Source organism: Cetorhinus maximus, chromosome 18 (genome assembly GCF_964194155.1).
Source record: "Cetorhinus maximus chromosome 18, sCetMax3.hap1.1, whole genome shotgun sequence".
Classification (NCBI taxonomy): domain Eukaryota; kingdom Metazoa; phylum Chordata; class Chondrichthyes; order Lamniformes; family Cetorhinidae; genus Cetorhinus; species Cetorhinus maximus.
This window is the reverse complement of record NC_135896.1, coordinates 74442846-74459280: the sequence shown is the minus strand read 5'-3', so window position 1 is coordinate 74459280 and position 16435 is coordinate 74442846. Positions and strand designations below refer to the sequence as shown.

General features: G+C 47.5%; 1 protein-coding gene across 2 annotated transcripts in view; it reads right to left on the bottom strand.

Annotated features, from left to right (window-relative positions):
• The window catches only part of galnt16 (UDP-N-acetyl-alpha-D-galactosamine:polypeptide N-acetylgalactosaminyltransferase 16), a 195788-nt gene that overhangs the window by 69688 nt on the left and 109665 nt on the right, over positions 1–16435 (bottom strand). For both annotated transcript variants that reach the window (XM_078562984.1, XM_078562983.1), the window contains exons 9-11: positions 14861–14964; positions 11846–11972; positions 2269–2361 (exon numbers count right to left, since the gene is read on the bottom strand). In XM_078562984.1, the coding sequence (XP_078419110.1) occupies positions 2269–2361; positions 11846–11972; positions 14861–14964 (324 nt within the window). The remainder of the gene's footprint in view (positions 1–2268; positions 2362–11845; positions 11973–14860; positions 14965–16435) is intronic.

Sequence of the window (16435 nt, the reverse complement as noted above, 5' to 3'; positions counted from 1 at the left end):
CTCAGAAGGTTGTGGACTCAAGCCCCATTTCAGACACTTGAGCTCACAATCCAGGCTGACACTGCCAGTGCAGTAATGAGGGAATGCTGTCAGTGCAGTAATGAGGGAATGCTGTCAGTGCAGTAATGGGGGAATGCTGTCAGTGCAGTAATGAGGGAATGCTGTCAGTGCAGTAATGAGGGAATGCTGTCAGTGCGGTAATGGGGGAATGCTGTCAGTGCAGTATTGAGGGAATGCTGTCAGTGCAGTAATGAGGGAATGCTGTCAGTGCTGTAATGGGGGAATGCTGTCAGTGCAGTAATGGGGGAATGCTGTCAGTGCAGTAATGGGGGAATGCTGTCAGTGCAGTAATGAGGGAATGTTGTCAGTGCAGTAATGAGGGAATGCTGTCAGTGCAGTAATGAGGGAATGCTGTCAGTGTAGTATTGAGGGAATGCTGTCAGTGTAGTATTGAGGGAATGCTGTCAGTGCAGTAATGAGGGAATGCTGTCAGTGCAGTAATGAGGGAATGCTGTCAGTGCAGTAATGGGGGAATGCTGTCAGTGCATTAATGAGGGAATGCTGTCAGTGCAGTAATGAGGGAATGCTGTCAGTGCAGTAATGAGGGAATGCTGTCAGTGCAGTAATGAGGGAATGCTGTCAGTGCAGTAATGGGGGAATGCTGTCAGTGCAGTATTGAGGGAATGCTGTCAGTGCAGTAATGAGGGAATGCTGTCAGTGCAGTAATGGGGGAATGCTGTCAGTGCAGTAATGGGGGAATGCTGTCAGTGCGGTAATGAGGGAATGCTGTCAGTGCGGTAATGGGGGAATGCTGTCAGTGCGGTATTGAGGGAATGCTATCAGTGCAGTAATGAGGGAATGCTGTCAGTGCAGTAATGGGGGAATGCTGTCAGTGCAGTAATGGGGGAATGCTGTCAGTGTAGTATTGAGGGAATGCTGTCAGTGTAGTATTGAGGGAATGCTGTCAGTGCAGTAATGGGGGAATGCTGTCAGTGCAGTACTGAGGGAATGCTGTCAGTGCAGTAATGAGGGAATGCTGTCAGTGCAGTAATGAGGGAATGCTGTCAGTGCAGTATTGAGAGAATGCTGTCAGTGCAGTAATGAGGGAATGCTGTCAGTGTAGTACTGAGGGAATGCTGTCAGTGCAGTAATGAGGGAATACTGTCAGTGCAGTAATGAGGGAATGCTGTCAGTGCAGTATTGAGGGAATGCTGTCAGTGCAGTACTGAGGGAATGCTGTCAGTGCAGTAATGAGGGAATGCTGTCAGTGCAGTAATGAGGGAATGCTGTCAGTGCAGTATTGAGAGAATGCTGTCAGTGCAGTAATGGGGGAATGCTGTCAGTGTAGTATTGAGGGAATGCTGTCAGTGTAGTATTGAGGGAATGCTGTCAGTGCAGTAATGAGGGAATGCTGTCAGTGCAGTAATGAGGGAATGCTGTCAGTGCAGTAACGAGGGAATGCTGTCAGTGCAGTATTGAGGGAATGCTGCCAGTGCAGTATTGAGGGAATGCTGCTAGTGCAGTAATGGGGGAATGCTGTCAATGCAGTAATGGGGGAATGCTGTCAGTGCAGTATTGAGGGAATGCTGTCAGTGCAGTAATGGGGGAATGCTGTCAGTGCAGTAATGGGGGAATGCTGTCAGTGCAGTAATGGGGGAATGCTGTCAGTGCAGTATTGAGGGAATGCTGTCAGTGCAGTAATGAGGGAATGCTGTCAGTGCAGTAATGAGGGAATGCTGTCAGTGCAGTAATGAGGGAATGCTGTCAGTGCAGTATTGAGGGAATGCTGTCAGTGCAGTATTGAGGGAATGCTGTCAGTGCAGTATTGAGGGAATGCTGTCAGTGCAGTATTGAGGGAATGCTGTCAGTGCAGTATTGAGGGAATGCTGTCAGTGCAGTAATGAGGGAATGCTGTCAGTGCAGTATTGAGGGAATGCTGTCAGTGCTGGAAGTGCTGTCTTTAAGATGAGATGTGGCCTTTAGCGATCCCACTGCATATTTGACGAAGAGCAGGGTCATTCTCCCTATGCCCAAGCCACTGTGCCAAAAAAAAAATCAGAAACATCTCATTGCTGTGAGTTGTGGACAAAATGGCTGCCACTGTTTCCTATGTAATAAAGGTCACTCAACTTTGAAGTAGTTCATTGTGTGTGCAGCAGTTTGAGAAGTGACAACGTGCTCTATTGAAATAGATAGAAATTCAGCGGATTTATAAGGAAGAGACAAGAAATATGAATGGAAAGGAAGCTGCTTATCTCACAGACTTACTTTCCAAAGGCCTTTCCAACAGCTGAGGGCCTGGCTTCATAGTAGTATTGTTTATAGTCATCCATCCAGACCTCCACAGTGCGTTTGGTGTTCCTTCAACAAACACATGTAGACGTTCTTCAATATTTACAATATCAGAACTTAAAATAAAACAGGAACTTGTCAACTTACCACCCATGATTAATGAGGTCAAACAGCCTAGACTAATGCATATTAAACTAATTATTTCCCTCTTCTCTTTTTATTACCAGCCCATCACCCCTCCTGTCTGACTCACTCACCATATTTCTGTTTCCTCTGTTAACTTCACCTGCCTCAGTTTTGAATTGTGTACTCTAGGTGCTAACTTTGTATTGCCAGCCCTGCTTCCATTATTTAATGAACTGCTCTTAGACTTTCAGTCCCAAGCTCCTGACCTTTGACCAATCGGTGCAGAAGGTGAGCAGGCAGATGGGAGGACCTCCTCAATGGGTTGCTCCTGGGTCTGACTAAGGTGGTCATGCATCTGTTCAGCCAACAAGCAGCTGAGGAGGTTTGTTTAATCCGACTGCCTGCCTCTCTTCTGAGGCTATGGGTGACCCTGGAGAGGGAGCAAGCAATGTCTGGCAGTATGCTTGAGGCCTTTTACAATAGGAGGACACCTGAGGGACTGGTGTTGACACCAAGAACAACATTATGCTTTGGTGTGATAAGTTCCCTTTATTTATAAATTTACAGTTTATTTTCTGCGCTCCTTTAAGAGGGGGGCACTTGTTAACTCCAACAGATTATGATGATTGTCATCCTAATTGGCAATTAACATAAAAATGGTAACCTTGCATTGCTTAGCAACAAGAATTTGCAGGTTAGCGTGCATAATCTTGGGTTGTATTCCCTTGAGTTTAGAGGATTAAGAGGCAATCTAATCGAGGAGTTTGAAATAATTAAAGGTAGGAGAAACTATTTCCTCTGGTGGGGGAATCCAGAACATGAAAGCACAACCTGAAAATTAGAGCCTGGACATTCAGAGGTGATGTCAACAAACACTTCTTCACATAAAGGGCAGTGGAAATTTGGAACTCTCGTCCTCAAAAGGCTGTGGATACTAGGGGTCAGTCGGAACTTTCAAGAATGAGATTGATAGATTTTTGTGGGGAAATGTGATACGGAACAAAGGTGGGTAAATAGAGTTGAATTACAGGTCAGACATGATCTAGCTAAATGGAAGAAAACACTCAAGGGTGGGATTAAATAGTCTAATGCTGTTCTTATAGTTTAACCAGCTTCAGAAAGGCTTCCTCTATTCTGCCCTAACATTGTGTCTTTGCTCCATCTTCAGAATAACAAACTGCTCTCTATACTTTTGGTATGAATCCAACTCCCACACTGACCACATGTGTGGCATTTGTGGGTCAGATTGCTGATTATAGGGGTATTTTACCAACCCCCCTCACCCAGGAGGAAGGAAATAACATGGCGTTTGGGGAGGGGGGGGTGGAATAAAGGGGTTTATGACATGTTTCTGCTTCCCTACCAGCCTAAGTAGCCTGAAATCAGGCGTGAGAAGGACACCCTCTTGAGGAGCTGGGGGCCTAATTTAAACAACAAAGTCACAGCCTACTAATGTCATTGGGATGTGCATGTCAATTTAACCCTCCTCCAATTGCAGAGTTTCCCACTTTCCCCAATCCAATACTGACTAACCTCTCTGGGACCATTTTCCTGGATCCCAGGGGATGGCCTCAACAAAATTCCCCGTTGGCCTCTGACAATTCACCCCAAGTGGCCATTAACAGGGACAACTGGCTACCTGCCACTCACAGGTGGGTAGCCCCGCCGCCGACGCTCCCCTGACCCTTCCCATCTCCAGAAAACAGCCTTGGGGGGGAATGGAGCTGGGGAACCAGCATGGTGGCCATCAGTATGAAATTCCGTACCCACCAGCCTCCGTTGCCACCCCCGGCGGAACCACCCCCAGCCAGCCCTCTCCCGAAGAGAAGAAGTCTGTGATTGGAGGAACAGCAACACTTGCAGCAGCAAGTGGGCTCTGGAGAAAGAGGTATGGGGATGGGGGAAGAGAGAGAGAGAGAGAGGCCGCTGTGCCGTGCTGGGTGGGGGTGGGAGAGATTCTCTCTGTGTCAGGCCGGGTGGGGGGAGGAAAAGACTCACTGCCGGGCCAGACCGGGTTGGGAGAGACTCACTGCCGGGCCGGGTCAGGGAGGGAGAGACTCACTGTTGGGCTGGGTCGGGTTGGGAGAGACTCACTGCCGGGCCAGGCCGGGGAGGGAGAGACTCACTGTTGGGCCGGGTCGGGTTGGGAGAGACTCACTGCCGGGCCGGGTCAGGGAGGGAGAGACTCACTGCCGGGCCGGGTCAGGGAGGGAGAGACTCACTGTTGGGCTGGGTCGGGGAGGGAGAGACTCACTGTTGGGCCAGGTCGGGTTGGGAGAAACTCGCTGATGGGCTGGGCCGGCCGGGTTGGGGGAGACTCACTGCTGGGCTGGGTCGGGTTGGGAGAGACTCACTGTTGGGCCAGGTCGGGTTGGGGGAGACTCACTGCCGGGCCGGGTCGGGTTGGGGGAGACCCACTGCTGGGCTGGGTCAGGTTGGGAGAGACTCACTGTTGGGCCAGGTCGGGTTGGGGGAGACTCACTGCTGGGCCGGGTTGGGTTGGGGGAGACTCACTGCTGGGCCAGGTCGGGTTGGGGGAGACTCACTGCTGGGCCGGGTCGGGTTGGGGGAGACTCACTGCTGGGCCGGGTCGGGTTGGGGGAGACTCACTGCTGGGCTGGGCCGGGCCGGGCCGAGTTGGGGGAGACTCACTGCCGGGCCGGGTCGGGTTGGGGGAGACTCACTGCTGGGCTGGGCCGGGTTGGGGGAGACTCACTGCTGGGCTGGGCCAGGCCGGGCTGGGTTGGGGGAGACTCACTGCTGGGCTGGGCCGGGCCGGGCCGGGTTGGGGGAGACTCACTGCTGGGCTGGGCCAGGCCGGGCCGGGTTGGGGGAGACTCACTGCTGGGCTGGGCCAGGCCGGGCTGGGTTGGGGGAGACTCACTGTCGGGCCGGGCTGGGTTGGGGGAGGGAGACACTGCTGGGCCGGAAGACCATGAGACGTAGAAGCAGAAGTAGGCCATTCAACCCATTGGGTCTGCTCCGCCATTCAATGAGATCATGGTTGATCTGATAATCCTCAACTCCACTTTCCTGCCTTTTCCTCATAACCCTAGCTTTCCTTACTGATTAAAAATCTGTCTATCACAGCCGTGAATATACTTAATGACCCATCCTCTACACCCTCTGCGCTAAGGAATTCCACAGATTGACTGCCCTCTGAGAAAAGAAATTCCTCCTCCTCTATTTTAAGTGGGCAGCCCCTTACTCTGAGATGATGCCCTCTGGTCCTAGACGCTCCCACAAGAGGAAACGACCTCTCAGCATCTACCCTGTCAAGCCCCCTAAGAATCTTGTATGTTTCAATAAGTTCACCTTTCATTCTTCTAAACTCCAATGAGTACAGGCCCCAACCTACTCAACATCTCCTCATAAGAAAATCCCTCCATCCCCGGGATCAACCTAGTGAACCTTCTCTGGGCTGCCTCCAATGCCAGAATATCTTTCCTTAGATAAGGGGACCAAAACTGTTCACAGTATTCTAGGTGTGCTCTAACTAGTGCCTCGTATAGTTTTAGCAAGATTTCCCTATTTTTATACTCCATTCCCTTTGAAATAAAGGCCAACATTCCATTTGCCTTCCCTATTACCCGCTGAACTTGTATGTTAGCTTTTTGGGATTCATGCACAAGGACCCCCAAATCTGTGCTGCAGCTTTCTGCAGTCTTTCTCTATTTAAACAATATTCAACTCCCTTCCTGCCAAAGTGCATAACCTCACACTTTCCCACATTATATTCCATCTGCCACGTTTTTGCCCACTCACTTAACCTGTCTATATCCCTCTGTAGACTCTTTCTGTCATCCCCATCATTTGCCTTTCCGCTTATTTTTGTGTCATCCGCAAACTTAGTGATAATACATTCATTTCCCTCATCCAAGTCATTAATATATACTGTAAATAATTGTGGCCCCAGCACTGATCCCTGTGGCACTCCATTAGTTACAGGTTGCCATCCTGAAAATGCCCCCCATTTCCCAACTCTCTGTCTTCTATTAGTTAGCCAATCCTCTATCCATGCTCATATACTGGCCCTAACACCATGGGCTCTTATCTTATTAAGTAGCCTTTTGTGTGATACCTTATCAAATGCCTTTTGAAAATACAAATATATTACACCTACTGGTTCCCCTTTATCTATCCTGCTTGTTACCTCCTCAAAGAATTCTAATAAATTCATCAGGCATGATTTCCCCTTCATGAAGCCATGCTGACTCTGCTTGATTAGATTATGCATTTCTAAATGCTCTGCTAGTACATCCTTTATAATAAACTCCAACATTTCCCCAATGACAGATGTTAAGCTAACTGGCCTATAGTTACCTGTTTTTTGTCTCCCTCCCTTTATGAACAAGGGTGTTACATTGGCCAGTTTTCCAATCATCTGGGACATTTCCAGAATCTAAGGACTCTTGGAAGATTACTAGAAGTGCATCCACTATCTCTGCAGCTATTTCCTTTAATATCCTTGGATGCAACCCATCAGGTCCAGGTGATTTATAGGCCTTTAGCCCCATTTGTTTCCCTAGCATTTTTTCTCTAGTGATAGTTATTGTATTTATTTCCTTTTCCCCTGACCTTTTCCCCATGATTATTTAGTATTTTTGGTATGCTCTTAGTGTCTTCTACTGTGAAGACTGAAGCAAAGTATTTATTCAGCTCCTCTGCCATTTCCTGGTTCCCCATTATTATTTCCCCAGCCTCATTCTCTAAGGGGCCTATATTGACTTTGGCCTCTCTTTTCCTTTTTATATATTTAAAGAAGCTCTTACTGTCCATTTTTATATTACTTGCTAGTTTACCCTCAAAGTTTATTTTCTCCCTCTTTATTCTTTTTGGTCATCTTCTGTTGGTTTTTAAAACTTTTCCAATCCTCTGACTTACCACTAATCTTTGCCACATTGTATGTTTTTTCTTTCACTTTGATACTATCCTTAACTTCCTTGGTTAACCATGGTTGGTTTATCCCTTTTCTACAATCCTTCTTCCTCACTGGGATATATCTTTGTTGTGAGTCATGAACTATTTTCTTAAATGTCTGCCATTGTTCATCAACCGTCTTTTCTGCTAAACTCCTTTCCCAGTCCACTCCAGCCAACTCTTCCCTCGTTCCTTTGTAATCACCCTTATTTAAGTTTAGTGCAGATGTTTCCAAACTAAGTTTCTCACTCTCAAACTGAATGCTAAATTTCACCATGTTATGGTCACTGTTTCCTAGGGGATCTTTTACTCTGAGATCATTTATTAAACCTGCCTCATTACACATTACTAGATCCAAAATAGCCTGATCCCTGGTTGGATGCACAACATATTGTTCCAGGAAACTGTCCCGAATACACTCTATGAATTCTTACTCATGTCCACCTCTGCTAATTTGATTTTCCCAATCTACATGGAGATTAAAGTCACCCGTGATTAATATACTGCCTTTTTTATATGCCCTCATTATTTCCTGATTTATTCTCTGTCCTACAGCATAGCTACTGTTAGGGGGCCTATAGACGACTCCCACCAGCGTCTTCTTCCCCTTGTTATTTCTTACCTCCACCCATATGGATTCCACATCTTCCGATCCAAGATCATTTCTTGCTATTGTACTTATTCCATCTCGTACTAACAAAGCTACCCCACCACCCTTTCCTTCCTGCCTGACCTTTCAAAAAGTCACAAACCCCTGAATATTTAGTTCCCAGCTTTGATCTCCTTGTAACCAGGTCTCCGTAATGGCTATAAGATCATGGCCATTAACTTCTATTTGTGCCGTTAATTCATTTATTTTGTTCCGAATATTACCTGCATTTAAGTAAAGGGCCATTAATTTTGCCTTTTTACCATTTTTTCCCCCTTTGACCCTATTTGCTGCTGTTTTTTTATGTTTGTACACTCTGTCCCTTCCTATCACACTCTGGGTATCTTTACCTAAATAGCTGCCCTGCAATGCCATCATATCCTTTTGCTTTGTAAGCCTAGTTATCCTCTCTCCAGAACCCTCCTGCCCCCCTCTATTTAGTTTAAAGCCCCCTCTACAGCCCTAGTTATTCAATTTGCCAGGACACTGGTCCCAGCACAGTTCAAGTGAAGCCCTTCCCAACGGAATAGCTCCCTTCTACCCCAGTACTGATGCCAGTGCCCCATGAACTGAAACCCATTCCTCCCACTTCAATCTCTGAGCCTCCCATTTAACTCCTTGACTTTATTTAACCTATGGTGCGGGCAGTTTGGGGGGGCGGGGGTGTGCATGGTGTGGATGAAAAGTCTCACTGCCCAATGTTGGGGGAAAGTGAGCGTGAGAGTGAGTGTGGGAGTGTATATGAGCTGGGGGAGGAGAGTGAGTGAGTATGGGAGAATGGGTGGGTGTGGGACTGAGTGAGGGTGGGGGAAGGTGAGTGAGTGTGGGAGAGGGTGAGTGAGTATGGGAGAGAGAGTGATTGAGTATGGGAGTGACAGTGAGTTATTATGGGGGTGGGAGAGAGTGAGAATGGGAGTGAGTGTGGGAGTGACTGAGTGAGTGTGGGAGACAGTGAATGAGTGAGTTTTTGAGTGTGGGGGACAGAGAGAGCGAGTGTGGAAGAGAGAGTGAGTGGGCGTGTGAGTGTGGGGAAGAGTGAGTGAGTGTGAGAGTGTGGGAGTGAGTGCGTGAATGTGGGGGAGAGTGAATGAGTGTGAGAGTGTGGGGCAGAAAGAGAGTAAGTAAGTGTGTGAGTGTGGAGGAAAGAAAGTGATTGAGTGTGGGAGAGAGAGTGAGTGATTCTGGGAGTATGGGAGACAGTGAGTGAGTGTGGGGAACAGTGAGTGAGTGTGGGGAACAGTGAGTGAGTGTGAGGAACAGTGAGTGAGTGTGGGGAACAGTGAGTGAGTGTGGGGAACAGTGAGTTAGTGTGGGGAACAGTGAGTGAGTGTGGGGAACAGTGAGTGAGTGTGGGGAACAGTGAGTGAGTGTGGGGAACAGTGAGTGTGGGGGAGAGTGTGAGTGAGTGTGGGAGAGGGAGTGAGTGAGTGTGGGGGAGTGAGTGAGTGTGGGGGAGTGAGTGAGTATGTGAGTGTGCAGGAGAAACAGAGTAAGTGATTGTGAGTGTGTGGGGGAGACAGAGTGTGGGAGTGGGGGAGAGAGAGTGTGGGGAGAGTGAGTGAGTGAGTGTGGGGAGAGTGAGTGAGTGTAGGGGAGAGTGAGTGTGGGGAGAGTGAGTGAATGTGGGGGAGATGAGTGAGTGAATGTGGGGGAGATGAGTGAGTGAATGTGGGGAGAGTGAGTGTGAGTGTGGGGGAGAGTGAGTGAGTGTGGGGGAGAGTGAGTGAGTGTGGGGGAGAGTGAGTGAGTGTGGGAGAGAGAGGGAGTGAGTGAGGTTGGGAGAGGGAGTGAGTGAGTGTGGGGGAGTGGGTGAGTGAGTGTGAGAAGTGTATGTGTCTGACTCACTTGCAATCTCAGGATTCCCATTCACCCTCACCCTCGCACATCAACACACAATCACACCCACTCACATGGTGGGTGAGGGTGAGTGAGTGTGGGGTGAGTGAGTTTGGGTGAGGGTGAGTGAGTGTGGGGGAGAGTGAGTTTGGCTGAGGTTGTGAGTGAGTGTGGGGGAGAGTGAGTTTGGGTGAGGGTGAGTGAGTGTGGGGGAGAGTGAGTTTGGGTGAGGGTGAGTGAGTGTGGGGGAGAGTGAGTTTGGGTGAGGGTGAGTGAGTGTGGGGGAGAGTGAGTTTGGGTGAGGGTGTGAGTGAGTGTGGGGGAGAGTGAGTTTGGGTGAGGGTGTGAGTGAGTGTGGGGGAGAGTGAGTTTGGGTGAGGGTGAGGGAGTGTGGGGGAGAGTGAGTTTGGGTGAGGGTGAGTGAGTGTGGGGGAGAGTGAGTTTGGGTGAGGGTGAGTGAGTGTGGGGGAGAGTGAGTTTGGGTGAGGGTGTGAGTGAGTGTGGGGGAGAGTGAGTTTGGGTGAGGGTGTGAGTGAGTGTGGGGGAGAGTGGGTTTGGGTGAGGGTGAGTGAGTGTGGGGGAGAGTGAGTTTGGCTGAGGGTGTGAGTGAGTGTGGGGGAGAGTGGGTTTGGGTGAGGGTGTGAGTGAGTGTGGGGGAGAGTGAGTTTGGGTGAGGGTGTGAGTGAGTGTGGGGGAGAGTGAGTTTGGGTGAGGGTGTGAGTGAGTGTGGGGGAGAGTGAGTTTGGGTGAGGGTGTGAGTGAGTGTGGGGGAGAGTGAGTTTGGGTGAGGGTGAGTGAGTGTGGGGGAGAGTGAGTTTGGGTGAGGGTGTGAGTGAGTGTGGGGGAGAGTGAGTTTGGGTGAGGGTGTGAGTGTGGGGGAGAGTGAGTTTGGGTGAGGGTGTGAGTGAGTGTGGGGGAGAGTGAGTTTGGGTGAGGGTGTGAGTGAGTGTGGGGGAGAGGGAGTTTGGGTGAGGGTGTGAGTGAGTGCGGGGGAGAGTGAGTTTGGGTGAGGGTGTGAGTGAGTGTGGGGGAGAGGGAGTTTGGGTGAGGGTGTGAGTGAGTGTGGGGGAGAGTGAGTTTGGGTGAGGGTGTGAGTGAGTGTGGGGGAGAGTGAGTTTGGGTGAGGGTGTGAGTGAGTGTGGGGGAGAGTGAGTTTGGGTGAGGGTGTGAGTGAGTGTGGGGGAGAGGGAGTTTGGGTGAGGGTGTGAGTGAGTGTGGGGGAGAGTGAGTTTGGGTGAGGGTGTGAGTGAGTGTGGGGGAGAGTGAGTTTGGGTGAGGGTGTGAGTGAGTGTGGGGGAGAGTGAGTTTGGGTGAGGGTGTGAGTGAGTGAGCTTCAAGAGATTGGGAGTGAGCCAGACAAACAGACTCTATCTTCTCACACTCTAATGATGATCATTATGAATTACTCTTTCTCTAATTGTCAGTTTATTGCTTCAACATTACTTTATATTTGCTCAGCAAGTTGTTTCTTCTCTTCATACCTCAACTTTATTTTGAAATTCACGTTTAATGTTGTGCCAAACCTTATCTTTCTGAAATTTGCTCATCAGCCCCATAAGTGAGAGGAAAATGGGAATGTGCCCCCTGCCCCCCCACCAAATAAAAAGGTTGGACAAACCTGTTCTACATGGTAGAGGTTGTGGGTTTGGAAGGTGCTGTCGAAGGAGCCTTGGTGAGTGCTACTCTTAATACTGTACGTGCAATCGTATGGTTAATGGAGGTTAATGTGTCATGGGTCCACTAGGATACAAGGAGACTTTCAAAACACATCTTTTGCATCTCCCAATTTTCCTAAGCTGCAAATAAGAACATAAGACATTCAGCCTCTCCAGCTTGCTCTGCTATTCAGTTCGATCCTGACTGATCTGTATTAAACTCCATCTACTCACCTTAAAACCCTTTCCTGACAAAAATCTATCAATATGCATCATCCTCCCCTCACTGCATTGTCATTGAGATGTCACACCCCCAATCCTGTTCTAATTCATGAGTCATCGAGGGAGCCAGGCAGTGCGTGCTTACCTTATATAAGTGAGCGCATTACCCTCAGGGAAGCTGTATGGGTGCCGCTTGCGAAAGACATGCCCCACTCGGCTGCAAGGGACAATCTCCAAACTTCCTCCGCACATCCAGACACGGAAAGACAGCTCTGGAAGTGAGCACAGGAGTTGCTAGATGAAAAAAGACTAAGGTCCCTCTAGTTCACCTTCTACCGTCCTGTTAGCCACATTATACAATGGTAATGGGGTTGTTGTAGCATCATAGAGTCATCTATGGTGCAGAAAGAGGCCATTCTGTCCACTGAGTTCATGCTAGTTAGTCCTATTCCTCTGCCCTATCTCCCATAGTGCTGCAGATCTATTTCCTTTAAGTGCCAATACAATTTCGTTTTGAAATCATTCATCGTCTCTGCTGCCACCACCCTCTTGCGCAAAGAGTTCCAGAAATGTTGACTAACCGTTGTAGTCAATCTCCATCTATAAGTCTCCAACAGACCTAGATGTGAGAGTTTCCTACCCCAGAGGTGGAGAGCTTTGGGAACCATAGGTCCGAAGTGACCTGTTCCATAGATTACCACTACTCACTGAAATATCACCACCACACCCACTCCCTCCATCCCAGCCCCTTTCAAGTACATTCTATGTCCTCTACTGGTTCTGGATAAGGTGAAATGACTAGTCATGGTTGACATTATCTTGTCCCAAAAATGACACTGAAGGAACAAAATGACACAGAACAGACTGCACCGAAGGGCTATGATTTCCGGTTGCTTCAGAGGCTGCAAATCCTTTGTGGAATATTTTTCTCCTGTCTGACCTACATCCACAATTAACTTCAATCCAAGGGGATCCTCTCACTGTCAATAAAAACAACCTGCATTCATATAGTGCCTTTAACATAGTGAAACGACCCAAGGTACTTCACAGGAGCGATGATCAAACAAAATTTGATTCTGGACCACATAATGAGTCTTAAAGGAGGGGAGAGAGGCAGAGAGGTTTATGGAGAAAATTCCAGAGCTTAGGTACTTGCTGCCAATGGGGGAATATTGTGTCATGAAGCTATTAATGTATATAATCATATTGGAAAATATTTTTCATTTAAAATAGAGGTTTAATTTGTGGGTGTGTCTTAATTGGATTAAAACCAACTGGGTGCTTTGATATGTACTAGTTTTGAGATGTAAACAGAGAGGTAGAGTGCATTTGCATTTTTTGAACAGAGCATTCAAGAAGTGGGGTAAATTCTGGCACCTAGCTAGCAGAGACCAAGCAATATTTTGTATTACTAATAGAATTGGTACTATGAAAGGGGTTTTATTGTTAGAGAGGTGGAGTTCAAAGTGGCTGGTGATACAATGAGAATTAACATTCAATGGGCTGTGCTAGGTATAACAAGACAATTATTTTGTGTATGTAGAGCAGAGGCAATGTGAGATCAAAAGCAGCTGTAAGCCTCCAAGTGTCTCCACAGGAACCAAAGTGAAAAGAACCTAATTTTGAATTTGTAAGGTGAAAATGCTTTGCCTGATGTCTGGTAACTCTATGGGTTGCTGTTGCCTTAATGGAGATTAGTTTGGGAATTTGCTAAAAGTTATGATCATAGTAATTTGTAGCCGTGTGTACATACTTAACTCGTGTAAATTAATAAAATGTTTCATTTAGCTTAATGTAAAACCTCTCACGAACTGGTGGCATGCTTCCTAAATTTAGAGTTGCATCTCAGACATAAAACTTAAAATTATAGGTTATGACAGTTGTTTAAAGTTTCCCTCTGGGATTTAAAAAAAATAATAACTCGGCTTTACCAACTGCTCGGTTACAACAATAGGGAACAGGCTAGAATGAGAGGAATGCAGGTACCTCAGAGGGGGTGTTGAGAGGCTGGAGGAAGTTACAGAGATAGGGAGGGGCGAGGCCATAGAAGGATCTCTAAACAAGAATGAGAAATTTAAGATTGAGGCATTGCTGGGCCAGGAGCCAATGTCTATCAATGAGCACAGGAGAGATGGCTGATCGGAACTAGTGCGCGTTAGGACATGGGTAGCAGAGTTTTAGATGAGCTCAAGTTTATGTCAAGTCATGGTATTTTGATTCCAATATTAAGATTATCATGATTCCCTACATACTTTCATTCCTCATTTCTCTTGTGCTGACTGAATAGTGTCTGTTCATGCTGAGGAATCAAGACACATTACTGTTGTTTTTTGTCCGCATCAGGTACTTCCAGATCAGTTGAGGCACAGCTGGGTGCAAACTAAAACTTTCCAAGTTCAGAGCTTCCTTTCCCCCCACCCTCACACCATCATTAGCCTTTGGCTACAATATCTTGGACAGCTTAAATAAAAGCAAAATACTGCGGATGCTGGAAATCTAGAACAAAAACAAAAATACCTGGAAAAACTCAGCAGGTCTGACAGCATCTGCGGAGAGGGATACAGTTGATGCTTCGGGTCCATATGACCCTTCATCAGAACTAAGCTTAGTTCTGATGAAGGGTCATACGGACTCGAAGCGTCAACTGTATCCCCCACCTTGGACAGCTTTATGCTTTAACAGCAATTGCAAACCCTCATTATCCTCCATTCAGGATCCTACCTAGAATCTTTAGACCTTTTCCAGTTGTAAGTGTCAGCAGTGGCTGAATGGTAATGCTCTCACTTCTGAGTCAAGAGGTTGTCTCACTCCTGAGTCAAGAGGTTGTCTCACTCATGGAACTTGAGCCCAATAATCCAGGTTGACACTCCAGTGCAGTACTAAGGGAGTGCTACACTGCTTGGAGATGCTGCCTTTCAGATGAGATATTGAACAAAGGCTCCACCTCCCCCCTCAGGTGAATGTAAAAGATCCCACAATCACTATTTGAAGAAGAGCAGGGGAGTTCACCCAGTTGTCAAACTATAATGGGAAATGGCAACAGCAGCTCCCCATTTTGGAATACAACTCTACTATTGAGCATAAACCAACTTTCAAAATGACCCTATGATCAACAATCAGCTGCTAACAAGCACCTACAAAAATAAATACCAAAACTTACCAAAATTTTCACCACCCCAAATGTCCATCTGCGTGTCATATTTTCCAAGGTAGTTGAACCAGGATTTACTAATGACAAAGATCCCTCCGGCAATAACTGGGGTCCTACAGAAATAAAGCACAGGTGTCAGTTGTGGAGTTTTTTTTATTCTTTCATGGGATGTGGGCATCTGTTGCCCATCACTAATTGCCCTTGAGAAGGTGGTGGTGAGCCGCATTATTGAAGTGCTGCAGTCCATCTGGTGCAGTTATGCCAAGTGGGCTATTAGGAAGGGAGTTCCAGGATTTTGATTCCAGGACAGTGAAGAAGCAGCAGATATATTTCCAAGTCAGGATGGTGTGTGGCTTAGAGGCAAACTTGCAGGTGGTCCTCCAAGGTGGCAGAGGTCATGGGTTTGGAAGGTGTTGTTGAAGGAGCCTTGGTGAGTTGTTGCAGTGCATCTTGTAGATGGTACACACTGCTGCCACTGTGCAGTTGATGGTGGAGGGAGTGATTTTATGGTGGTAGATGGGGCGCTGATCAAGTGAACTGCTTTGTCCTGGATGGTGTCAAGCTTCTTGAGTGTTGTTGGAGCTGCACTCCTTCAAGCAAGTGCAGAATATTCCATCCCACTCCTGACTTATGCCTTGTAGATGGTGGACAGGCTTTGGGGAGTCAGGAGGTGAGTTACTCGCTGCAAAATTCCCAGCCTCTGACCTGCTCTTGTAGCCACGGTATTTATATGGCTGGTCTAGTTCAGTTTCTGGTCAATGGTAACCCCCAGGATGTTGATGGTGGGGGATTCAGTGATGGTAATGCAATTGATTGTCTAGAGGAAATGGTTAGATTCTCTCTTGTTGGACATGGTCATTGCCTGACACTTATGTCGCATAAACGTTACTTGCCACTTGTCAGCCCAAGCCTGGATATTGTCCAGGTCTTGCTACATTTGCATACGGACTGCTTCAGTATCAAGGGAGTTGCACATGGTACTGAACATTGTGCAATCATCAGCGAACATCCCCACTCCTGACTTTATGATGAAAGGCAGGCCATTGATGAAACAGCTGAAGATGGTTGGGCCTAGGACACTACCCTGAGGCAGGTGGGCGCTGACGTAAGCACGGGCGTGGGCGAGCACTGAATGAAAGCTCCCTGAAGGCAGAGAGTTGCCTCAGGGGGCTGAAGACTTTAAAACCAATAAATAAAGTTTTTAAAATCAGGAAAAAAATGTCCACGCATCACAATCAGTCACCTGGACATATACATGACATAAATTCTGTCCATACATTTTTATTTTTATTTTAAATTTAATAACGGAAACCTTATCCCGCTCTTAGATGAGGTTTCATGAAAAATGCAAATTCCGCCTAGCTGATTCACCCGTCCGCCAACTGTAAGGTTGGACAGAACACAAGAAATTGGAGACAATTACAAATTTAATTGCACTAATTGGCCTGTTAATTGTCAGCGAGTGCGCTTCCAGCTTTTGCGCGCGCATGCCAACCAAAATATCATGTGAACGCAGGATGATGTCGGGACGCTCGCCCGATATCATCTTGTGCGATTGTGCATCCAATCAGGTCGGGCATGCAC